The sequence below is a fragment of the Orussus abietinus genome, unplaced genomic scaffold (genome assembly GCF_000612105.2).
Source record: "Orussus abietinus isolate OABI.00-Male unplaced genomic scaffold, Oabi_2.0 scaffold43, whole genome shotgun sequence".
Lineage (NCBI taxonomy): Eukaryota > Metazoa > Arthropoda > Insecta > Hymenoptera > Orussidae > Orussus > Orussus abietinus.
Genome location: NW_019394351.1, coordinates 248,913 through 274,532, shown reverse-complemented (window position 1 = coordinate 274,532; position 25,620 = coordinate 248,913). Strand labels below are relative to the sequence as shown.

Here is a 25,620-nt window from a genome sequence, read left to right as displayed (position 1 = left end):
CGTTGTAGAAATTTTTCGTAAAATTACTGATGGATAGATGTGGGATATTTTACAGACAATAGAACACTTCGCGAAAGAATTTCAATGGTTATTTATCGTTCTTTTCTCAACAATGGCGGAAGCGAGATCGCTCGCAGATTTTCCAATTAGTGCGGATGAAGTTAAATTCCCGGTGAAAAAAAAAGAAAAAAGAAAAAGGTAACATCGTAAAACCCACGCTCGTTTTCAATTTCCTGTCCAAATTTGAGAAGCTGCCCGTCCACCCATTTTTAACAAACATTCTGCACGAGAATTTTTCCCGGATAAATTAAACACGTGCTTCTGAATTATCTGGATCCGAATTTCTGGGAGAGTGGAGGTAATACTTGTGCGGTATATATTTATATATATATATCTCCTTTCCGGCGATAAATAAATTCTCCCAAAGCCGAAATACCTCCAAGAGCATTATTTCCCGAGAAGTTCCGTGGGAATATAAGAGTTGGCGATTTATTAAAAATGTCTACCAGGTACCGAGACCTAGATAGCAGAGAACGATCTTAAAAAGAAAGCTTGCGTTACTAAAGCGGCTTTTTCAACACCTAGGGAGTTTTAAATGCCCATTAAAGAGTTCTTACGTGACGAAATATAAAGTGCATTCGAGTACTTGCGAAGAATAAAGCCGTAACTAATAATTTCGAGGAGAGTTAACATGCTGTTAAAAAATCTCGCGTTTCTAAGCCGGAATTTTTTTACATTTCCCGTTACAGAGTTTTAGCATTAGAGGGCATTCTTATATCTACGAGTAAATAGAATAAGTACTTAAGAGGGATTTTCTTAAATTAAAAAATAACATGGTTATTATTTCTACTATTTATCATTTTAGGTAAGGTCTAGTGCAGATATCAAAATAGCACTTCTGAAAACGTGATGAGTCTCGGAGGCGTAGAAAGCCTGACATAACCTCAAATGCTCTTGGAGCGTTCTTACATGTATCAAGTAATTTTATGTTCTCATTGAAAATGTAACATTTATGCTTGTATCGTTGGATCGAAATATATAAAGGTGCCTATTTTTATTATTAAGGTTTTTTTGCCAAGAGTCGAATAATAAAAGTGGCCGCGTCTCGGAGTTGGAGTTCCAAAAAGCCCGACGCGAGCTCTCAAGTGCTCTTAGACTATTCTTATGCGTCGCTTTTTACGCCACCTAAGTGCTGGAAAAGAATTCCATTCTCGGAGCTCTTTACGTGCTCGAAAGAGCTTCTGTTTCATGCCCTTTTCGAGAATCGTGCAAGATCAAGGAGGGTCCTCGGACTTCGTATCGTGCGAGGTCGGAGCGGGATTGCGAGACGCGAGAATGTCGCATTCGAAAATGCGATTTTCCTGCCATTCCCAGAATTTAGAGGCGCCTCCGAATTGACTTTTTCTCTGGGAAGTTTATCGGCACTGCAGTCCCTCACTATTCCTCGGTACTAACGCAAGAAACCGAGTAAAACTTTGCCCGAAAGGATTTTTCTTATTCCTTCTTTCCAGCTGAGAAATACAAGATGGCGTTATACCTGTCGCGGGGTATATACATTTCGGACGTAATAAAGCCTCGCGAGCTTGCAATTTCTTATATTAAGTCCGTAAAACAGTGAGAAAGTGCAATGTCTGTAAAACCGGAGTTTACTGACGGTGGCAGTTTCTCTTTGTTACTCGAGGTTAATGCTAATAATTGTCGGAAATCCTGGCGCGTCCTCCGTTTGATGGATCCAAGATGGCGGCGGGATTTACCTCGCATGGGATGGTTATAGAATCGTTAAGAATATCATAAATATCTGATTAAAAGTTCCTATACCTTTCAAACCTTCCATCTAGTACATATAAGCGCGTTATACACGGTTTCTCGCCCTAACCTAAAAATGTCGCGGGAAACTGAAGTGCCGATAAGACCGCCTGATAAAGAACATATCGTTTAACATTTAGAACGCTAAATCTGTGGGTGAATCGAGATAAAATTGCTAAAATAACCTCGCCGTAATGTAGAAGAAGGAATTATATGAGTACGCGTAGTGAAATTTACATATTTCGTGGTAAACTCTCGCAAAACATACAACTTTTCGTAACAACTTTGTGAAACAGTGGAAACCCGTAATATCTTTAAAAACCTACATTATTAACATTTGCACTTTCACGTGGTTTGTTAACATTCTGTGATTTAACGTAAATAATTATGGGAAACTCTTGCGCGTCATTCGTATAGAAAATCCAAGATGGCGGCACGACGCGTTTCATGGGACGCGTTTAAATCACTGTAAAATATGTTAAATGATCATTTATTTATTAAAATAACGTTCGATTTCGTTGAAATAAGCAAGTAAGCACCTTTAGTCTTCAGAATATCGTGAGATACAAGCAAGAAATTCAGTTTTGTAATATTTGAAACGTTGAATTTGTGCCGGGGCTCTGATGAAATGATTGTTAAAATAATTTCGCCGGGCATGCAAATGGGATTTTCATAAAGATTGAGCACACAAGGGAGGAAAGTTGCTTTGGAACTTAAGCCAAGGTCTGTTTATGAAATCTAGGGCATCCCAACATAGTAGCTGCGCCTCTAGATGCATGTGTTAGTAAATATATAACTTTTGCTCGTTTCTTTGCGATTCGTTTTGCCGCTCCCGTTTATTTTGTTGCCCTTTTTGCCGCACTTACGATGTGCATTTTCCAGGGAGAGTGAGCAAGACAAGTTGGGCTGCCTTTAACGTTAACATGTTCATCCGCCATTTTATTAATAAAATGGCGATGGGAATTAAGGACAAGTAGTCGAAATAAATCGGATAAATTTAAACATTGCCAATTATGTCGACTGTCCAAAATGTTTATCAGTAATTTCATGGATCATTTAAATTAGTACATTGAATAAAAAGAATGGGTCCCAATTTTCGAAAATATGCCATATTTTACCGGTGGGCTTGATTAATTACATAAACGGTGGAACACGCAATTTAATGTCGACTCGAATCTGCGGCATCGTCACTCGTGTTATTTTGCGATATCATTGTTATTAATTGCGATATATTATTCCACCGCAGAGCTAAAATACCGTTTAAATCTGCCTGTGTCTAAATTAACATTCAGGATTGCGGTGATCGTCGAAGCGGATTATTAATGAATTTTCGTCCCTTAATAATGAAAGTTGCAAAATTCCTTTCCTCCACTTTTCATGAGCTTTTTGAACAATTAATGAAATTAAAACTCCGTAGAGGATATTTATATAGTCAATATAATCTCGTTAATTACGCAACGTTAATAAGGAAATGTTTATCGTTTTTCAAGATCGATTAAATGTGGAAATTCTGTAAACTGGGTAGATATTAATTTCAAAACGAATACTTGTGACTTATCTATATTTTAGGTATGTATACCTTTTTTAAATGCTTAGAAAAAAATGTTAAATTAGGCTTTCTTTCGGCAAAATTTTTTTGTAATCTTAAATTAATTATCGCAGCAGTTTAGGTGCATTTTCTACACAATTTGATGTGTTTATCGTGTGTGTAGGAGGTATTTATCGCATTTCTGGTTTCGTTAAAAGCACAAATCCTGCGAGACGTGCTACTCGATACCGATTCAATCGCATCAAATCAGTCCCGATTTGTTCCATCGCCACTTCTGTACGTCACCGTTCCATAACTTTGTTATTAATGATGACATGCAGGATTTTAACGCAGTTAAAATCAGGCCAAAGTCCTGCATGAAGCTTAACACGTCGATATTAGCGCCCACGAATGCTTCAATTATCGCAATTGCATCGCCGAGCGATTAATTCCCCATTTTTTGAACGAATAGTTCTAACCTTCCATATTCCACAAAAATCTTTAATAAATCATTAATGATCATTTCCTTCCTTCAGAAAATACATACAGATTTTATATCTCTTGCGCCGTGATTTATATATTTTTTTTTCTTCCACATTTGTTATAACGATTCGTAGGAAATGTTTACCGTATTTCAATCCCGATTAAAGCAGAAATCCTGCGAGATGTGCAATTTGATATCGAATCAATAACATCAAATCCATCCCGATTTGTTCCATCGCCACTTTAGTACGTCATCGATCCATAACTTTATTATTAATGATGACACATAGGATTTTAATGCAATTATGCTCAAGTAAAAGCTCTGCCTCAAGCTTTACACGTCGACATTACCGCTCAGAAAAGCCGCAATTATCGCAATTAGACCGACCGACATTCCTTTCACCATTTTCTCAAAATGAATGCTCGCGACCTCCATTTGACAAAATATTTTATTTAACACTTTTTTTTAAGCCTATTGGACCAAACTCATCTAAGAATTGTCCTGACACACTGAAAATTTGAATTTTTCAACAAAAACTCTTTATAATTATTGTACGAAAACGACAGGTGGAGTATGCCATTTGGTGCAATACCCAATATAATTCGACCCAGCTATCAATATAAAAACGAAAGTCGGCAACGTAGGCATTTAGAAAAATCTTCTTTATCGACGTCGATCAAGTTCCTCGATGTGTTTCACATCACCTTAAATAAACCCGTCCCGAAAGAGATTTTTTCCTTGCAGCCATGAATTTTCATGAATTTTAAAATATTGTCCCCCCTGGAAATATAGATGTGACTCGAGGCACATGTACATGTTTTCCTTCTGTTTTTTTTTTACCCCCACTTGCGACGTCAAAAGTGTCATGCATTTTAAAATACAGTTTCCCCTTTAAACAGATATGTCACCCCCAAGGCGGAGGAAAGCAGAGTTTACTGATAAGATTCGAGTGATCCCCACACGTTGGATTGACAGCTACGGATATTTCTGGCAGAAATGTATTGACAATCAGGAGTTTATCAGCGGTGCAAAGACATGCGAGATGGAACTGGAGAGCTGGTCTTTTTCCTTTATTTTGGAGATTCAACGTAAGTGAACAAAAATAAAAAAAAAGAAACGAATCCACATTTTCTTCCCGTATCAATAATTATCATTCTCAACGATCCACGTAAGAATGCCGAGGAAAAGAGATTTCATTGAACTCCTGAAATATTCCTTTGAACAGTACCGACGAAACGTTTTGTAAACTCTTAAAGAATAATTATTAACCCGAAATAAATTGGAATAAATTGCACGTGATTTTTTTCCTCGTAATTGTGAATATTTGCCTTTATTTATGAGGAGTTATTATTTATCTTCCTTGAAGGAACTGTTCTTTTCTCGGCGTGAAAATCTGAATTTAATTATTTATTACATTTAACCCTTTGAACACGGAGCCAGTTCGACATATGGGCGAGATTCCTCTGACCGTGCAGGCAATATTGGACCAAACGTCCGGCGCTCTTAGTAGCCAAAGGGATAAAAGAAGTTACACCTGTAAAATGAATATACACAGCGCGATTTGATATGGCAATTGTTGATTAATTGTCTTAACGGTTTTTCGACAATTTTGTGATTTTTTTTTTTGTTCCAGAAGCCACAAGGCAGACACGGATAAGCTGAAGCTCGTTACGTGGAGAGACGTTATCAACATGACATAAAGAAGACAATCCCCAAGAGGTGGTTTTTAAGACAGAGATAGTCGTTTCGGATGACCCAAACGATTGGGTTCAATCGTATGGAGGAAGAAAATAATGCAACGGAAAGCATCTGGATTGATAACTTGACATCTACGGCTTATGGAAATTTTAACGAGCCAGTGGTTGGATTTCCTGGGAAGAATTCCCCCTACACGGCTACTCAGGTGAATCCACTAAACAATTATTTAATAATATCAATATTTAATCAAGGTGATACGAAAGAGTACCGATTCGTTTGAGACATTACCAAGTGAATATGGAGGCCCTGCAGTAAGTCCTGAAACTCATGAAATTTAATTTCTCATGAAAAATTGATTTACTTATCATGGAGTAGAACCAACATGGCGTGGCCCGTGCACGTTTTCGATGTTTTACGCTTCTTGGGGGCTTAGAATAAAAAAATCAAGAGTTTCAGGACCTAGCTCGGACAATTTAGAATACCATAGAAATAGAATATTACAGAGTAAGTATGGGAAAATATGGGAAATACTTTCGGCAACGATTGCAAGACTTGTCTCGGGGGTAAGGCAGGTCTTTGGAGGAAAAATTTAGTTGCAGCTAAACGTCACAGATGGCGACGTCGGTCCTTAATAGTCGTTAGAATAATGAATTCCCGGGATTATCAACAGTTTTATATCGATCTTTTCATCATTACTTTACCGAAATGACATATGGAACGCTTTAGTTCGTACAATTATCGACGCGGACTGTAAAAGACTTCAACGTAAATATAACCCTAGTAGCACAAAATATTTGTCATATATTTCCTATATATTTAACGAATATCGTACATTTTGTAAATATTTGAAATATTTGCAAAACGTTTACAATGTATATCGATGCAAGATCCAGGGGACATAGAGTACGAATTTCTGATTGTGGGATCACTTAGGATTAATACAGGCTCGTAAGTTTTAACAGGTCCAGCAGGCATCCTGCCACAAATTCCTAATTGTGGGATCACATAGGATTAATCGGGTCCCATAAGTTTTACCAGGACCACCGGCCTCCGTGGATTTGGGTTTCCGAGGGGTTGACAAAACCGAAATCCAATAATAAAGGCGAAAATGTCCTCCCCAGAAATTGGCCATGACCAATCTTGATAAATCCCCGATCTACAAAAACATATTATGATTCATCCTTCCTAATCATTCTAATTTTATCCTACATATTGTATATAAATTCTGTATTAGTCCTTTGAACACGGAGTCATATCGACATATGGGCGAAATTCCTCTGACCGTGCAGGCAATATTGGACCAAACGTCGCGCGCCTTTAGGCGCTCTTAATAGCCAAAGGGTTAAGAGCAGATAGTTGATCGCGATAAATCCTCAATTAGCAGAAATATTTCGTCCTTCGTCCCACTTTATAATTATTACATTTTATTCTACATCTTGGATTACGTATAAACTTTGTAAGTGGTGCAGATAAATGTGTGAAATGCAGGGAAAGGATGAGATTAATATTTTATCAGGCATTCGTGATCTGATAATTCAGGATAATTTTGGAGTACTGAATTTTCGGGAACCCCATCGAATTTCTCAGTTTTCTGGGACCTCATCACCATAAAACAGAGTCTAGTTACAGAGTCAATGGATCCCTAGGGGTCTTCAAAATCGTAATTCACTACGTCTTGATAAAAAATATCTCATTATCCTATTTTATCTCGTCTCTTATATTACATAGAGATCCCATAAGCACGGAATGCAATGAGGGCTTGTCGGTAATAACGAAGTAACATGTTTCCCTAGGTACTCGGTCGAATCATTCATTTTTCCCGGATCTCATCATCCTGTCACAGGATCTGGTTACAGGGGACATAAATTTTCATTCAGTCACTCAGTTTTCCGGAATCCCATCATCCCATACATATACATATACATAGTGGAGGTAAAGAATCGTGAGTCCATTTTTTCGAACTTTGCTCCATTTTTCATCGTAAAACAGAATCAATGAGACAAAAACTAATAACTGCATGTTGGTAAAAGCTGGACTTAACATTGTTTATTTCTACGGTATAGATGTATACTTGCAAAGTACAATTAGTTCACAAGTTAAAAATATTTTTCATAATCGTATACATTATCTAATATTGCCTCGTAATAATTACTAAATGGCTTATCACGATAAGCTTTAAATTTCTGAACATGCCTCACGATCGCAGAATTCATATTTTATGTTACAAGTTACATTACGAGCACATTACACAATTTTATCTCACCCCCGATATTACATGAAGACCTTGCAAGTACTCAAACGCAAAGAGGAGCGACAAGGCTCATAATTGAGGAAGTAATTCCCAGAGTAATGCATTTCCAGAAACCCCGTCGAATCACTGAGTTTTCCTGGATCTCATCATCCTGCGACCGAGTCTAGTTACAGGGTACTTACCTTCTGCATGTAAAGCTGGTGCACTAGTTACAATGCCTTTGTGCGGCCTCCTGGGCAATCCAGATCAGAGCCCCTACGCATTATCATCTTCGAGATTTCCATTTAGATATTACTTAAACATCGAGGGACCTGCGTCATGTGGAAACTCTCATCTCTGTTCCTTTTCCGAGGCATTAATGGGAAAGCCACAGCTTGAGGTTTCCAGGCTTCGGCATGTCGAAGTACATACCTTCGGGCTGGAGTACATCATACCTTATGTACTTACCCTTCTATTAATCTTTTTCTCCACCAAAGATATTTCTACCGAGGAAAATGTCTTGGTATAATTCCGAAATGCAGAAGTTCTATGATAATTGCGATCTGGATACGGGAAATTGTGGGTCTTTATCAAAGTACTCGGTAGAGCTTCGAGCCAAGTACACTTTTCACTCGTTTCTTTAGTAGGAACTTTTTATCAAAGATCACCTTTGTTGCTGAATAGGAATTTTATACTCGAGAAATTAACCGATAACGATGAAAATTATCAAAGGACTGAAAAAGGGAATTTGGAGTACGATAACAGAATATGCCTTTTATTTCAATGGCACTCGGATATCGTGCAAAATTATTGGAAAATATTTAAAGCGAGATTAATTCATTATTAATCATTATTACGTGGGAAATCACGGTTTAAAAAAGAATTGAAGATTGTACTTCTTCTCTAGTTCGTGAAGTCCATGCCAGGGAATATTTATTTTTCCGTTTTATGAATCGTATTAATTGTTCATCGGTGCATTTCTTGTTCCAGGCCTTCTACTCGCTGTATTGCTGGGTATAAATAATCTTAAAAATTATATTATATTAAATTGAAGCATTTCCTCATGAAGTCCATGCCAGGGGAAATTTCTTTTTGCATTTCCAAAATCGTATTAATTTTTCATCGGTGCATTTTTTGTTCCAGGCCATACTACTCGCTGTATTGCTGGGTATAAATAATCTTAAAAATTATATTATATTAAATTGAAGCATTTCCTCATGAAGTCCATGCCAGGGGAAATTTCTTTTCGCATTTCCCAAATCATATTAATTTTTCATCGGTGCATTTTTTGTTCCAGGCCATACTACTCGCTGTATTGCTGGGTACCATAATCGTCGGGACTATAGTTGGTAATATTTTGGTCTGCGTAGCGGTATGCCTCGTAAGGAAATTACGAAGGCCCTGCAATTACCTTCTCGTCAGTCTTGCAGTCAGCGATCTTTGTGTCGCCATGTTAGTCATGCCAATGGCTCTCTTCTACGAGATTTTGGGAAATTGGCCATTCGGGCCAATCGTTTGCGATCTGTGGGTTAGCTTCGACGTCCTTAGTTGTACAGCCAGTATTCTAAATCTCTGCATGATTTCCGTAGATAGGTAAGTCGATGTTTAAATATTACACTTTCCTTATAATTACACCCATTACATGACCCGCCGGTTTAGAAAAGCATTGAAAATCTGTAAGGTCGGTAAAAGTGCCCTTTAGAAAATCGATAACAAATGTCCCAGTGGTTATTAAGTTTTTCATACACCTGTTAAACAATTATTTTCATGCCCAGGAAATCATCCTGCAAACTCAAGCACTCGCTTGTGAATAATTTCCAGAAATTTGGAAAAATACCGAAAAACTGCAAAGTCGGTAACTCATTGCTAAAAAATTCCTTTAAAAAGAAAAAATGATTCGACCAAGAATTTTGGAAAATAATAATGCGAGATCAAATCTCTATAACACATTTGTGGAAAATCTGTGGAAAAAAGGTTTCTTCGAATTTCCCGAGGAATAAAGCCGCATCAAAGTTTAATAAAATCGAGTCGGCCAATCTAAACGTTATTTGTCGTAATAGTAGTATGTACAGGGAGCGACATTGGGATCGATTTGTTTAGCGGGGAGGATTTTGTTTTTGTTTCGAGGAGATTCGCTAGGATTTGCCAATCTCAATTAAGCCGAGATCGATTCTGTTGGTCCAGTCGATTTTTCCGGTCCAGGGGAAAGGGCGCATTAAATTCATTCCCATGAATCTGATGGTTTGTCGACATGAAAATTAAATGAAAAAACGGGGCCGAGTCTTCCTCTGAAAAGGGGGATTGCGGATCATGCGGATTGCTCTCCTTTATTATTAATTCACCGATAGCCGTAATTCCGATGACGTTTGAATCGCTAACCCATTGACTGAATAAGAGATCCGAAGTTGAGGGGAAAAAAGGAGAAAAGAAAACGGAGCGAAGGTAGAAATAAAAAGCATAAAATGCGAAACTCCACCTCGAGGGACCCGCAAAAGTTTTTTCCGGTAGGAAACTTGGCACTTACCTCCTGGAAATTCGCAGGTGACCATTTTGTTGCCACTTTGTTGGCCCTAGTGATTTTGGCCGTGTTCGATCATTTTTCCTTTTCACCTCGGAGTTTTATTCGGTCTTGACGTAAACCGAGAAACAACCCCGTAACTGAAATAAATCAATACAACGACACCGGCCAATTTGTATTTCCGAGTGATGTAAGCAGGACTCGATTTACCGACTAGTTGACTGGTAAAACAACGTAAACAATTTATAATAAATTCAGAACATATTTCTGACTTGTTTATTAAATGATCTCTTGCAAAAGATGTACTATGGGGATGTTTGGTTTCACTCTTAATCACTATTTTCATTCATGGGACAATTTCAGACTTAAAAAAAAAAAGGAGAAACTTATAAAAAATTCAGGACACGTTTTTAATCTTTTTCTGGTACGGTTTTATGCAAACGATGCTTTCAGGTTTTATGGAAAGAAGTTTTTGCAGGGGTATTTTCTATTCACTCTGAATCGATATTTTATAATGGATTTAGGGTAAATAATCGTTTATGTAACTAAATAGCAAAAGCGTCCCAAATGCATTATCATTAATTATTCAGCTGACCTGTATCAATGCCGTGTAGAAAAAAGGAAAAATTTATAAAAAATTCATGGACTGTTTTAATAATCGCATTTTATTTAGATATCACGAAACCACGTTGACAAAATTCCTGGACAGTTTTAATAATGGAATTTTATCTAGATGTCACGTTATCCCAAAACCACATTAACAAAAATCCTGGACAGTTTTAATAATAGCATTTTATTTAGATATCATGCCATCCCGAAACTACATTGAAAAAATTCCTGGACAGTTATAATAATGGCATTTTATCTAGATGTCACGTTATCCCAAAACCACATTAACAAAATTCCTGGACAGTTTTAATAATAGCATTTTATTTAGATATCATGCCATCCCGAAACTACATTGAAAAAATTCCTGGACAGTTATAATAATGGCATTTTATCTAGATGTCACGTTATCCCAAAACCACATTGACAAAATTCCTGGACAGTTTTAATAATGGTATTTTATTTAGATATCATGCCATCCCGAAACTACATTGAAAAAATTCCTGGACAGTTATAATAATGGCATTTTATCTAGATGTCACGTTATCACAAAACCACATTGACAAAATTCCTGGACAGTTTTAATAATGATATTTTATTTAGATATCACGCCATCACGAAACCACTAGAGTACGGAGTGAAAAGGACGCCACGACGGATGATTATTTATGTCGCTCTGGTATGGTTTGGGGCGGCTTGCATTAGTTTACCCCCACTCATTATACTGGGTAATGAGCACACGTACTCGGAGACAGGATCACCTCATTGCGCGGTGTGTCAGAACTTTGCGTACCAAATTTACGCAACCCTCGGAAGTTTCTACATACCTCTGGTGGTCATGATCGAGGTGAGTATTGTTACCTTGGAGCCTTTCATACGCGACGCGCTTTCACGCGGTATGTACTTGGCGCGCGACTCTACCGCCACCCTCGCCTACTTTGCATATTTCTCGGACCTCTCCACCCTGTAGACAAGGGCCTAAAATGTACTCAAAATGTACATAAACATGTATACTTTTTTTTAAATAATTCACTAATTGTTAAAAGCTTGAATACGAAGAGGCGTTTGTTTCTCACTAGCAAGTAGAAATTCCGAATTTTCGATTTCGCTTAAAGACTTCCGGACGTTTTCAAGAATCCTCACGAGCGTTTAATTAAAGTACATACACTCGAGGTTTTGCTGAACGCACGTACGGAATGAAATTATACGCCCCTCGAAATGCAAATCCGGTAGTTTGCATGCATTCAGAGCGCATTTAAACAGTACTTTAACGAAAAATTGTTACTTGACATTCTGTATGACAAGACGGTACTGTTTACCGAGTACACCTGTAATTACAAGTAACTTGACAGTCGGATTTACAGAGCCGAGATTTTCGGAATTGCGCGTCGCTTATACGGAAAATCGCAATTATGAAATTTTGCATTTAAGCGCATTTAAACAGTACTTTAACGAAAAATTATTATTTGACATTCTGTATGACAAAACGGTACCATTTACCGAGTACACCTGTAATTACAGGTGACTTGACAGTCGGATTTACAGAGCCGAGATTTTCGGAATCGCGCGTCACTTGTGCGGAAAACGAGCGGAAAATCGCAGTTATGAAATTTCGAGGGGTCGATAGTTTCCATCGACATTGCCTTTGAATATATCGCGGAAACTCGAATCCCTCGAAACTGGGCGAACGAGGTTTCCCGATCGATTTTTCCGGAGTATTACTCCGTACGGAAGGAAATCCGATAATTTCGAGTCGCCCAGCTCCGAGAAATATTTTCGCGTTACAGTTTATGTTCTCACTTGAGTATTCGAAATGGCGTTACCCCCAGAAAAGGGTACAGATAGATTTCAATTTATCGACCTGGATTAAATTTCTCAGCGCCTTTCATGTCGCCTTAACACATTCGCGACCGCTGACGTGAATTCACGTCTTTTCAAATTTTATTCCCGGATGCCGCTGACGTGAATTCACGTCTTTTCAAATTTTATTCCCAGATGCCGCTGACGTGAATTCACGTCTTTTCAAATTTTATTCCTGGTTGCCGCTGACGTGAATTAACGTCCACGACGATACAAGACACAAGTTTGCGGCAACCAGTTTCAGAATTTTATTAATTTCCCCGGTACTCGGTATTTGAAACGGAAAAAAATTTTCCGGTCGGGAATTTGTTAATGTTTACACCTGTCACCCCATTACCTATTCTTATTGAGTAGCCTTGTATTTCCATGTATAGAGGTGTACAACCAGCCTACATCTGACTCGTATACATTACAGGTGTACTACAAAATATTCCTTGCAGCTAGAAAAATAGTTTTGGAGGAAAAGCGAGCCCGAAGTCACCTGGAGACGCATTGTTATCTGGAAGCCGACTTATCGGAGCAAACTGCGGCCAACGTGCATCGTTCCACTGCCTCGACCATACAAGCAGCTCATTGCGAATCCTTTACCGAGAAACACCGATGTTCGAGTTCGTCGACGATAGTACGTCAGATCGATCTCCACGGATGTCCATGGCCTGCCCCACTAAAAAGCCCCGAAAGGAGCGGATAAAAATTCCACGGGGTTTCCTTCCTCCCTATCGATTCCTACCGCGGCGCGTCATATAGATACCGACACCGGGCATCGGGACATTAAATTTTCCGCCCCGCGAGCCGTCCTACAGAGAAACTCCAGATAGAAAAGTTGTTCCTTATTTCACCCGCTATCGCTTTTATCCGAAGCATTTTTCCGTATCGGTTGATCGTAAGTCGGGGCGGGAGTTTTTCTCGGATCGCGGCTAGGAAGGGCTGACCTCGCGCTCGTACCTCACGGTTTCCATTCCCCAGGGTCATCCTACCGAGAAATGTTAGATATGAAAATTGTTTCTTATTTCATGGGCTATTGCTTTTATGGCCACGATTTTCCATACCGGGTGATTGCGGCTCGGGATTGGGATTCTTTTTCAGTCGTGGATATTGATCGGATGGCGGTAGGTTACGTTTCTCATCCCTTGGGGTTATCTAGGAAGGAATTGTCTTATACGAAAGTTGTCCCTTGGCGTGTTTACTGCAACTTTTGTCTGAAACGTTTTTCCATATCAGGGAGATCTTAGTCAGGAAACGGCGTTTTCTTAGATCACCTATGCTGGCCACGCGAGCGTATGTTTACTTGAACTGGAATTTCTGATTTCAAGGCCCGTCTAGTCAGAAACTGTTTCAAACAAAAGTTCCTCTCTGTTTCACCAGGAACAAGTTTCATCCTAGATATTTTCTTCTGCGAAGTCCCCCATCGGCCGAAATTTCCATTAAACATTAATTTGAAACATTTCTCAGGATCCCAAAGATCTAAGAGCTCAACACTCCCGATTTCGCGTTTTCCCAGTGAACTGAAATTTCTGCTAAACGAGCCCGCCGAATGAAAAACCATGTCAGACAAAACTTGTCCCCGATGAAACGGGGAACAAGTTTTGTCGAGGACATTTCCCTCTCCGAAGCACCCCCGGGCCAAGAAACGACGTTATCCCGGATTCCAGAGATTACGAGTACGGCACTCCCGGCTAACTGGGGCCCTTTCACCTAATTTGTTCCAGTGCACCGGAAGAGGAATGCGATGCTTTCGCAGCGAGCCCCGAAAAAGCAATGAATCCCAGTGCCCGATGCTGCAGAAGAGCGAGAAGAGCATATCGCCTTCGATCCCAACAGTGACACCAACAACGGGGCCAACGATAATCCAGAGGCACCAGAAGAGCACCAGCAGCGCGTCCTATTCGCCCCATCAAAAGAGACTCAGATTCCAGCTGGTGAAGGAAAGAAAGGCCAGCACAACACTGGGCATCATCATGAGTGCATTCACGATCTGCTGGCTCCCATTTTTCGTCCTGGCCCTCGTGAGGCCATTTCTGCACGACGCAAACGCTATTCCTCAGTCTCTGTCTAGTCTATTTCTCTGGCTGGGCTACTGCAACAGCCTCTTGAACCCCATCATTTACGCGACGCTTAACAAGGACTTCCGCAAGCCCTTCAGGGAGATCCTCTACTTCCGGTGTAGCAATCTGAACCACATGATGAGGGAGGAGTACTATCAGAGTCAATACGGAGACCCGACGACCAACTATGTCATTAAGATCGGCGAGATCGAGAACCGATTGAATAACCATAAGGCCGAGTCAATAGAGACGGTGTCACATCCGGCTGATGAGAGTTTTCTGTGATCTTCGGTGGAACTGGAAATCGTCCTGGAGGCTCTTCGACCGTCCTGGGATCCTCCTCTTCGGTAGGCTCGTTTTAACTCTTCGCTGCGAATGGCGTAGGTACGCGTCCGCCGTTCGGTCCATTATCGCTTCCCCGTGCGCGGGAATCTCGCCCGTACGCCAACGGGGCTTGGCAGTCGGACGGTTAAGGATCTTCGTATTGCAGTTTCCTTTCCGTAAGGGTCGACGGGTATGTCCCACTTTCATAGAAATGTTTGTCAACTTTAATAAAGGAATGATAAGGGAGAGAAGTCGGGGTGTCCTTCACTCGGAAGTCGAAACGAACTCTGCCTATTTTCCTGGATTATTTTTAAGTGAAACATATTTTCCCGGGTAAGCCTAACTCGCGACACGAAAAAGCGTCACGGTGAAGAATACGGCTGGGGTAAGTACTGAATGTCATGGTGTTTCGAACTACCGAAAACGAGCCTTGGGTCCTTTTCTAACGTAAATATTATTATTAACACTTTTTTATTACATTTACTTTAAAAATCGTTGGAAACGTGTTTTCTGTCAGCAATTGACGAACATTTATGTTTAATTATTGTTACACGTTACATTATTAATTCTCGTGTTGCGCCCTCCGAGGTCGCGTGTTCGATCCCAACCAGGTAAACATTTCCAGTTTTTTTTATTTTTGTTTTTTTTTTTAATTCTCTTTCTAATGTTTCCTTATCAGCTCTACGTTGTGTTTAATTTCGATTTGGTGTTGAGGTGTGCATACACGGCATTTTCGGTGTTCTTAACTCCAGCTCGATGTTCTGCATTTTTTGTTCAGGGTTCTCGTCCTTCTTTTTCACCTTTAAGAGAAGAATGTTGCAATTACTGCCTTCGATATGATCGCTATGAATTTCTTGAACCCCTGGTCGACCAAATTGAGGATGCACGATAAAGGTCCTGCATCGGTCCTTATCATTACACCCTTTGCATTCGCCGACCTGAAAATTCCAAATATTATTTTCAATAATTCACGTATATATTTCTTTTCCAATACAATAGTCTTGTCACTCTTTACTATAGCGCTGTTATCAGTTTATTTATTCATTCCTTGCGTATGTTGAGGGAAAAAAGTCACTTCCTCGAAAGAAAAAAAAGAAACTCTTCTGTCGAATAGATCTTAACTGACTATTATCAACAAAATAAAAACCATTAAATTTACGGCAAATTACAAACAATCCTCGACTTTTCTCACTCTCGACTTCGGCAAATCTATTTGACTCGTTATCATTAGAAGTTCATAAATTTGTTGAAATGAAAAGTTGATACACATTAAACAGTGCAACAAAAAGGACTTGATAAGATTTGATAATACTCTTGTAACAACTTAATCTATTTACTCCCCGTTAATAATTGTTTATATCACATGCTAAGCAACACTTTATCGAAATTTCGCCATTATCGTTGTTGCGTTTAATTTATTATTAAATAGAGGATTTTTTATATTTCTTTCACGGTGGAGTTTGTTTTCCTTCCAAGGCGAACTTTGAAAATCGATGAAGAGGCGTTTTTCACCTTGTATGTAATTGTTTGCGGTTTGTAATTAGGATCTTCCTTCACACCAATACGAGTTCTTGAGTAGACCTTGAACAAAATTTGATTGTTGTTCCCGCCGTTGACTATTTTTGGCCCTTCCTTTGTAGATGGTCTTTTAATTTCCACTATATCGCAAGCACATGGCGGCTCCCATTGGTCCTGACCTCTTTTCCCTTTGTTTTTTTTCCTCTCCATTCGAATCGTTAATTGATTTCCGATAACTTCCGCAGCTATTTCTTGAAACGATTTCGGGGGCAGCGTTTCCACTCCATTGCAATCTACACAAAACCAAGGGGATAATTTAACAATTACGAGAGTAGTTACACCTCAAGCACTTGATTAAGGTACGTCAACTCTTCATTATTATCATGCGATTATTTAAATAAATTATGTAGCACTTTTCTAGGCAGGCCATTTTTACCGAAAATATCCAATGCCGAACTAAAAATGGGATTAGTAAATTTTAGAAAATTCCACGCGAGCTTTATCGAAATTGTCTTGAAATTCAAAAATGTCCGCGCCTCGGTTTTAATTAGATTTTCGAACTGGAGAGGATTAATTTTTGTAAACTATCTACATAATTTTCGTACAGAGCGATATGAATTTTAACAGTACAAGAGAACGTTTAATCAAATTATATCGCATTTTCTTTATCGGAAATACATAATGTTGAATGAAAAAAGGGTTTGATGAATTTAACAAAATTCAGGATGAGCTATAATCAGATTATCTTGAAATTCGGAAAATTTCCGGCGTTTCGTTTTTAATTAAATTCGCGAACTGAAGAAGATTAATTTTTGTAAACTATCTACATAATTTTCGGATCGAGTGATATGAATTTTAACAGTACAAGAGAACGTTTAATCAAATTATATCGCATTTTCTTTATCAGAAATACAAAATGTTGAATGAAAAAAGGGTTTGATGAATTTAACAAAATTCAGGATGAGCTATAATCAGATTATCTAGAAATTCGGAAAATTTCCGGCGTTTCGTTTTTAATTAAATTCGCGAACTGAAGAAGATTAATTTTTGTAAACTATCTACATAATTTTCGGATCGAGTGATATGAATTTCAACCGTACAAGAGAATGTTTAAATAAATTCTACGGCACTTTCTTTATCGAAAATACAAAATGTAGAACAAAAAGAGGTGAATTTAACAAAATCCCGAGCGAGCTGTAATCAGATTATCCTGAAATTCGAAAAATGTCCGGCGTTTCGTTTTTAATTAGATCCGCGAGCTGGAGGGGATTAATTTTTTAAATCCATCTACATGACGTCCGGATTGAGCGACATGAATTTCAAAATCTGTCGATATCTCCTTGTAATTTTGCACTTGACCTCTGGAAAAAGCTCGCGTGTGATAAAAGCCGACTCGAAATTGGTTTAGCGGTGCGTCCTTTGTTGTACATCTAGTATCCGTTTGCCAGAGAGAAAAGAATGGCCGATCAATTTATAAATCTTCAGCAAATGAATAGAAAATGCATAAAACATCGGCTGGCCTCGATTCTGTGAAAGCGGATTTATAAGGCGGGATGAGCTTTTTAATTGGAAAATTAGACAACGAAATAAAGCACGCAAAACAGAATCCTGATTACGTAATGGTCCTTTTAACTCCCATGAAATATTGAAGATTTTTTTCAAAGCAAACCCTACGAGATGAAGCTCAATAAAATGGATGATTATAAATAAAGGATAGGGTACGAAATAGTATTTCAATTAAGGAGATAATTAACATTAATTTCTAATGAAAAATCTAAATATATATAATACCTCAAAAGTTGATATGAAGAGTCGTAAAAAAAAGTAAAAATCAATAAATTCCAAGTGGTTAAATATAAAATTGTGGTTAATGGTGGTTAAATATAAAATTGTGGTTAATAGTGGTTAAATATAAAATTGCGATTAATAGTGGTTAAATAAAGTCCCAATCGTGGTGAGAAACACTTGCGAGAGATTTTTCCATAAAGTGGCGAAAATTGGGGCAAGTGCGTTAACCGCTAATGGAAAGATTTCCATTTTGCTTACTCTGGGGATTCATGTTAATTCCCTCTATTTCTTTCGGGGAGCCTCGGATTCAGAAAAGTTCCTCGAATTAATTCCGCCGTGAATAATTCATGAGGTTATTGAAGGGCCATCCATCTCGCTCCGTACTTATCAGCCACTTGAATCAAAGAGCGGATTATCTCGTAATTCGGTATATATAGACCGGTAATACTTCCAAGTTAATATACTTTACATTTATATACTTTACGTAGGGCGGTAAAAGTTCTCACAGAAAATCATCGGAAATTTAGATCAATTTATCCCGCTACTTGATGTCACTAACATCCGAACTGAAGGCAGTTAAATATCATCTACCCGTTGTCATCACTGATTATTGCAAAACTCGGATTTCTATTCTGGAATTTACGGAAATAAGGAAATGCCGCGGAATAGTATTTACTCATTTTTCCTATAAACTTACGCGCGCACAAAATGCATATTAAAATAAGTATGTGTATCGATAATGATACTAAATGATGAATGCATTTAAATGGATGCCCAAAAAAGGAGTTTGTTTAAATATAAAATAATAAGACCGCAACAGAATCCCAGCGTTTTATTCGGCCTTAAGATCTAAACATTATAAGTGTTGTTTACCACTACTTACAAGACGAATTGTGGAATTACAATTTTTCAGCTTCATAAAAACATTCTGAATATTTAAATATCTTATATACATGATAGCAGGAAATTAAGTTAAAAAGAAAGAACATTCTCGACGAGGAAATAATCCTGTAACTTTTTTCCATGGTTTATTCAGGTTGGAACCGAACGTGCATGCACGTCGAGAAATGCGCTCTTCTATTGATTATTGGGCGAATGTATGTACAGAGTCTCATTAATGCAGTCCCATTTCCGCTTCCGGTACACAGGGAAAATAATTTCCCCTCTAGACGTTTCAATTCGTGGCTTAGTTTAAGCTTGTGTAAACGTACAATTCGAGGATTCAGGGGAGCGCCGTTACTTCGCCTCGGCTGCACATAACCCACTCGTTTACCTCGTCTCGATAGTACATATGTATTCCCAGTTTAATTGCAAATATGTATCCAGCGCTTAAACCAAAGCTGACCAAAGTTTTGATCGATCACCCGAATCTCTCTCTCGTCGCCATTTTCGCCGTTTAATAGGGAGTACCTAGATGAGGGGCGACTTTCCTGGCTGCCGGAAATCGAAACAACACCAACGCCATCTTGAAGCCGCAATATCACTTACTGTATCGCTGCGTTACTATTTGCAGCGAAACGGTTTGATTGGCTGAAAATGGATAGCATTGTTTAAGATGCTTCCAACACAGAGATGATTTGGGAGATTGCTTACAGGCAGAATCGCGCGATCGCATCCTGTGCTGTCCTCTGGTTTCGTACGTTAGCTTTCCCCATTTTTTTGCCCCCAAGGGCGGCGCAACGAATTTCTGATAGGAGCTCGTCGCCGTTGGCGGCTCACGTACTCGTGATGGTAATACCATGCGGCAGTTGACGGTGGTGGCTTACCTTCGCTTACCGATACTGCTCGCTTTTGATGGTAAGGGAAGAACACTCGTGACGCTCCATTTGACTTTATCTACTTATCTACTACTATTAAGTACATTGTTGCCTCGAAGTCGACGTGATGCGGAGCTTTGGGGCACGCGTCGGTGTCGCGTACGGAACTCTCGTGCAGCGAATCTGTGTGAGTGCGATAGCTCCTAGAAATCTTCGCGCGTCCCAACCGGCCAAGTGCCAAGCTACGGGTCGAGACGTTGAGTATGTGTGCATTCGGCGCTACACTCGCCAAGTATGCGTGAGACTCGAAAAATGCGAAAAATCCTCCCGAGGCTTACCTAACTGCGGACATAAGCCGAGTCACTTCGCGCATGACTATTACATTTACCTAATAGCGTTGTCGAGCGTTTTTAGGCGTTTTGGAACGTCTTCGAAAGTTTTCGAGCGTTATTGACCGTTATCGAGCGCTTTCGAGCGTTTCTCGATTATTTTCAGAGCGGTTTCGAGCGTTTTCAAGCGTTATCGAGCGTTTTTCGACCGTTTTTTAACGTTTTCGAGAGTATCTCGATTATTTTCAGAGCGGTTTCGAGCGTTTTCGAGCGTTTCAAGAGCGTTTTTGAGCGTTACCGAGCGTTTTAGAACCAGCAGCGAAAAATAAACGTTTAAGAAATTGAAATGTTTAATAATATTAACAAAAGCGCAACATTTCCCTCGGTGGAATGAAAGGTTGTAATTAAAGTTGTACAGCTCGTCCCTGATTTGCATTTTACGCAGGATTTGGTTCCATCTTCCAAGGCCTTGGTGCACGAAATTCGAGGTCGATGCTGTGCTTCCTCTCGCCGTATTCACATCTCTTTCTAATCCTTAAGAGGAAAATATTAGGATTCTCTTCTCTCTCTATAAGTGGTTTGTCCTTCTTATCTTTATTTTCGTCGTCGCCGACATTTCCAGGAGTCGGCGCGTCTATCACGAATTCCGGAAAAGTCGTAACAGTTCTATAGTCAGTTCCGCCTTCCTCTGGCGGAATTTGTGCGGATTCAGCTTTTTGAAAAATGACGTTATCCTTGAACTGAATTGGACCGTTACTCCCACGTCGATTTTGTTTTCCTAGGTGGTTATCGTCGCAATCGCAAGGAGGGTTCCACTCGTTATCTACGGGAACTTTCTCGATTCTCATCACCATGTAATTGTCGTTGATAATGGCCTCGATCTCTTTATACGGCGTGCCTTTAGTGAGAATTTCGGAAACGACTTTGCTGTTCGAGTTTTCGCAGGATTTAGGACTCTTGGATGGGATTCCTTCCGATGTGGGCAAATTGGAGCACACGCATCCTTCGGGGACTACGCTAGTCATGGTATGGGTACGGATGGATGGAACTGTAAAGTCAAGAAAATAACTAATACTGTATTATTCGTTCTCCTGGGAACTTTAAAACAAGGATAATAAATATATATAATTTTAGCTGCAAAGTGCTACCAAATTTACAATGGCAATTAATACATCTTAATATTTCAAAAGGAATTAAACAGTTAGATTTAACGTACATTGAAAACTTGAATCTTGATCAGAAGAAATTATGTATATACAATAATGTCCGATAGAAAAATTAAACGGTTACTTTCCTGATCGTCTGAATGATTTATCTTTGCTTTGAAACTTAATTCTGTAAAGTCGATGGGAAATTTTAGTGATGATTTCGCAAAATGGGTTAATTTTGACAACTGTCGGATAGTGTGCCTAAAAATATGTCAGATGAAAAAGAAAACATAAGAAGAGCGTCTTTAGTTTATGTACGTTAAGCATCCTCAAGATTTTTTTTAAAAGGATTTCTACACCGAATTATTAATCTCATTGTTTTTTTTTTCTGTTCAATTACTTAAAAATGTCAAGGCTCTCTAGGAATGCATACAGGGAGTTTCTTAATCTACCGATAAGCTTAAATAAATTATTATTCAATATTATCTAAATCTTTATTAATAATTACTGAGTAGGAAATATGTACAATAACGTCGACACGTTTAAAGCCACTACGAAAGAGCCTGGCCAAGTCAGCGATTGGATAGTGACAGAATGGATTCTATCTTATCAGCAACAGAAAATGGTATCAGTAACAAAAATAGGACTTTACAATTATGCACATGTAAAGAGAAATTAAGATTCATACGTGACAAGTCCTTGAGTTTCCCTCGATCAGACGATTGACGAAGCCGAAGGGTTGGGACTGGTGTCTGGTTCTTTTTTTGTGACTTGAGAATAGGTACGAGTGGACACAGGTGATTCCTCTGCAACATTTAGAAAAGATTCAGTGCTTATATCGGGTACACTTGTCTTCTTTCGAGGAAAAGGTATGGTTTTGGGACTTTTTCCCTCGTACTTGACAGGAGGTAGAATATTCATTCAGTTTATTCTTGACGGGTAGTATTGGATACCCCAAGGATGTACCAATGTCGTTACGTCAGACTTGCTGGACGTTGACTTACCGATATCCATCTTCAGTTCAGACATCATGTTTGCGAAAGGGTCCTGGCTTGTACTACTCGGTGCATCTTTTCGCAGGTTCAAAGTCCTCGCTCTCTCTTGATTAATATTCTTCACACTTGCAGTCATTATGTTTCGCGTCTTGTTGGTAACCATTATCTCATTCTGCAATCGTATGAAACAGATGTAATTAGGCATTTACTTAAAAAGTTTAATGACTTAAATTTACCTTCAGTAAGAACTCGTTCTCTGGTTTGGTGATGTCTTTGCATACCGTATTTAATATATCAGTTTTCCATACATTTTGGTTTTTGAACGCTGCTGTTTTATCGTGTTCCATTTGCGAGCTAATTTCACGTTCAGGTTTGTTCCCTTGCAAGCGTTCATTTGCACTTACTTGTTTTCGAGCAAGTATTTTAGCTCGCATCTCTTGTACTTGTTTCTCAAGTTCATAAACTTCACGGTCGGTTTCATTTACCAGCGGAATTAAAGAAGCGAGGTGTCGCTCTGCTGCCCTCTCTATGGCGGTCACAGATTCAACTCCGGACATATTTGAAATATCCGGTCTGAAAGAACAAACATCTTATGAATACGTTTGAAATGAGAAAACTAGATGTCTGAGAAACAATATTTACTTAAGCGATTCAATGATTTTGTCAAAAGCATTGGGTTCTTGCGTTGATTCTCGCCGTGGTATAGGTTTGTAATCAGAGCCGTCGTGTCGAGAGGCATCAGCACCCAAATTATTTATTTTCAAAGGTATTGGCTCAAATACCCTAAAAAATATTATTCATTAACTTAACTGAACATTCTTATATACATTATTAAGAGGTCATTCTACTATATAACTTTGAAAAAAGTCAGAGATTCTTTTACTAACAAATTTTCTTTTAATTATTACCGCACTTTTTTGGATTATTTAAGAATAGCTTAATAAACACCAAAAAGATTTACTTCGTTACATATTTACTGAATCAAAAATTCTAAAAATAACTTAATTTTTCGTCATCAAATTGGAATGACTTCTTAAATAGTCTCGTAATTATGGTAAGAAATAATATTACAAACCCCTTTTTATGCCGCAGGAACACGTGCCTATATTTATGCGTGCCTTTCTTGTTCGAAACTGAGGAATTTAGAAAGCACGCAACAAAGAGTTCCTCATTAGAGTTGTTGCCATTAGAAAAATGTAACGCAAATTGTTTATGTAAAATTCGGTCCCTTAACGTAGGCACTAGAGATGCATTTTGCCTAAATCGAAACCACCCGACGACTCGTTTGCTTTTGTCACGGGTGATGTCTTTAAGTGTATCCTCTTTCACTTTACCAGTAGAATCTTGTATCAAGTCCACAATTGGGCAGGCAACAACGGAGTCGATATCTTAAAGAATAAATTCGTAAACAGATTATTATGACACTTTAACATCGATAAACATTGATAATAGCATCGTAGTTCAGTAAAAAATCAAAGGTTTTCTCCAGATTTTACTTAAAGATAAAACACTCAACTAACGATGCAATGTACGTTACAATAATCCTATTTCTGAATCATTCTACAAAATTAAACTGCACCAATCAAGTTAAACTTAAAGATACGTACCGATGTGTATTCTAACATGTTCGACTTGCTTGTCGGAGTCAGTGAACTTTTTAGTAACGAACACGAGTATTTCCCCCAAAAGGAAACCCATCTAAAAGACAAAGCGAATTAGCGTCCTACAATTATCAAACGCTACTTAATTCTGCAGGAATTAAGGTGTTGCCAAGAATACATAACCTCAACGGATACATTTAATCCAGTAGTCATGCGTTTAGAAGTACTCTTATTTGGAAGAAATGCACGAAAGTTATTCACCTGATCTCCGACACTTCTTGCATTTTCGTAAAGAAGGAGGGACAGGGCGACGCCAGAAATTGTGACAACTAAACGGCTGTCCGCCATCTTGATGGTACATCTATTTAAAAATGGTCTACTTTTGCCTCCATATGCACCTCTGTCAAGAAGAGCCAATGAGAAGCCTAGCAAAAACATAATACCACAGCATAGGCATGATGACCAACTCTTTCATGGGGAAAAGTCAACCAGAAAATACAGAAAAAAGTCACTGAAATTTGAAGAAAAAAATAGGTTGGGTCATTTAGTGTTTCTCAAGGTCTTTAACAATATTACCAGATATTACCTGAACATGAGTTAGTTTTTGGCCGGGATGGAAAGACGCTTCATTCTGTTCTGCCATTCATCTGCCGCTGTAGAGCGCCTTTCTGATTGGTTGATTCCGATGTATCCTGCTCTCCCATTGGTCGATGTCGTATAACCGATGAATATATGAACTATACGGACCTGCGCAGAATGAGTTTATTCTCTCTCTTCCTTAGTTCCGAGAGAGACATGCGCGATAATATAATTCAAATTTAATCCTTCTAGTACTTCCATTTATGGTATTCACGTTAATGTTACTACACTCTTAACAAATGGTTCGCATTTAATGGTAGCTTTTTTTAGGCACATACCTTAGAAACTATGATTTAAACAGTAAACCTTATAAACTGTTTCGACAAGTCGAAGAATAAAGGAAAATTACAAAAATATACAATCGCTTAAAAATGAAGGAAATGGTCATACAAAATTATGCAATTGTTCTACCAAGTACAGTTCATTAAGATGTTATGAAAGGTCATTCTTTATACACCAAAACGTGAAAATATTTATAAAGCTTTTCTCCGAACTGAGAAACATAACACGGAATTATGGAGGTCCATTTTTTTTTTGCTTCTTGTCCGAGACAAATACAAAATTATTTATCGAGAAATGAAATTTTACGAGTTTCAAGACTTTCATTCCTCCATCACGTGTTAATGTTTCAAATGATTCGGTGCGTTCAATTTGGATGAAAAGTTTAATAAATATTTCGACGTTTTGATATATATATATGTATATAGAATGACCCTTTCATAACATTTTAAAAATGGTACCGCGAG

At 38.6% G+C, this 25,620-nt stretch overlaps 4 protein-coding genes across 5 annotated transcripts in view; 1 reads left to right on the top strand and 3 right to left on the bottom strand.

Annotated features, from left to right (window-relative positions):
* LOC105703616 (5-hydroxytryptamine receptor 1) overlaps nt 1–15,299 on the top strand; it is a 32,926-nt gene extending 17,627 nt beyond the window's left edge. For both annotated transcript variants that reach the window (XM_012432118.2, XM_012432117.2), the window contains exons 3-8: nt 4,718–4,906; nt 5,452–5,721; nt 9,044–9,339; nt 11,474–11,717; nt 13,146–13,352; nt 14,440–15,299. In XM_012432118.2, coding sequence (XP_012287541.1) covers nt 5,569–5,721; nt 9,044–9,339; nt 11,474–11,717; nt 13,146–13,352; nt 14,440–15,060 — 1,521 coding nt within the window. In that variant the 5' untranslated portion in view covers nt 4,718–4,906; nt 5,452–5,568 and the 3' untranslated portion in view covers nt 15,061–15,299. The remainder of the gene's footprint in view (nt 1–4,717; nt 4,907–5,451; nt 5,722–9,043; nt 9,340–11,473; nt 11,718–13,145; nt 13,353–14,439) is intronic.
* Nucleotides 15,300–15,719: 420 nt separating this feature from the next.
* LOC105703624 lies at nt 15,720–18,960 on the bottom strand. Its single transcript, XM_012432129.2, has 4 exons — nt 18,875–18,960; nt 18,664–18,799; nt 16,612–16,910; nt 15,720–16,037 (listed from the first exon to the last, which is right to left on the bottom strand). Exons 2-4 carry the CDS (start codon nt 18,674–18,676, stop codon nt 15,792–15,794), a joined length of 558 nt encoding a protein of 185 aa, XP_012287552.1. The 5' UTR covers nt 18,677–18,799; nt 18,875–18,960; the 3' UTR covers nt 15,720–15,791.
* Nucleotides 18,961–20,449: 1,489 nt separating this feature from the next.
* Nucleotides 20,450–22,421, bottom strand: LOC105703613. Its single transcript, XM_012432112.2, has 2 exons — nt 22,328–22,421; nt 20,450–21,539 (listed from the first exon to the last, which is right to left on the bottom strand). The coding sequence occupies exon 2, from the start codon at nt 21,514–21,516 to the stop codon at nt 20,929–20,931; it is 588 nt and encodes a 195-aa protein (XP_012287535.1). The 5' UTR covers nt 21,517–21,539; nt 22,328–22,421; the 3' UTR covers nt 20,450–20,928.
* Nucleotides 22,115–24,624, bottom strand: LOC105703611 (BRISC complex subunit FAM175B-like). Its single transcript, XM_012432110.2, has 7 exons — nt 24,497–24,624; nt 24,242–24,332; nt 23,710–24,022; nt 23,277–23,417; nt 22,871–23,207; nt 22,644–22,806; nt 22,115–22,445 (listed from the first exon to the last, which is right to left on the bottom strand). The coding sequence occupies exons 1-7, from the start codon at nt 24,581–24,583 to the stop codon at nt 22,354–22,356; spliced, it is 1,224 nt and encodes a 407-aa protein (XP_012287533.1). The 5' UTR covers nt 24,584–24,624; the 3' UTR covers nt 22,115–22,353.
* Nucleotides 24,625–25,620: the final 996 nt, after the last annotated feature.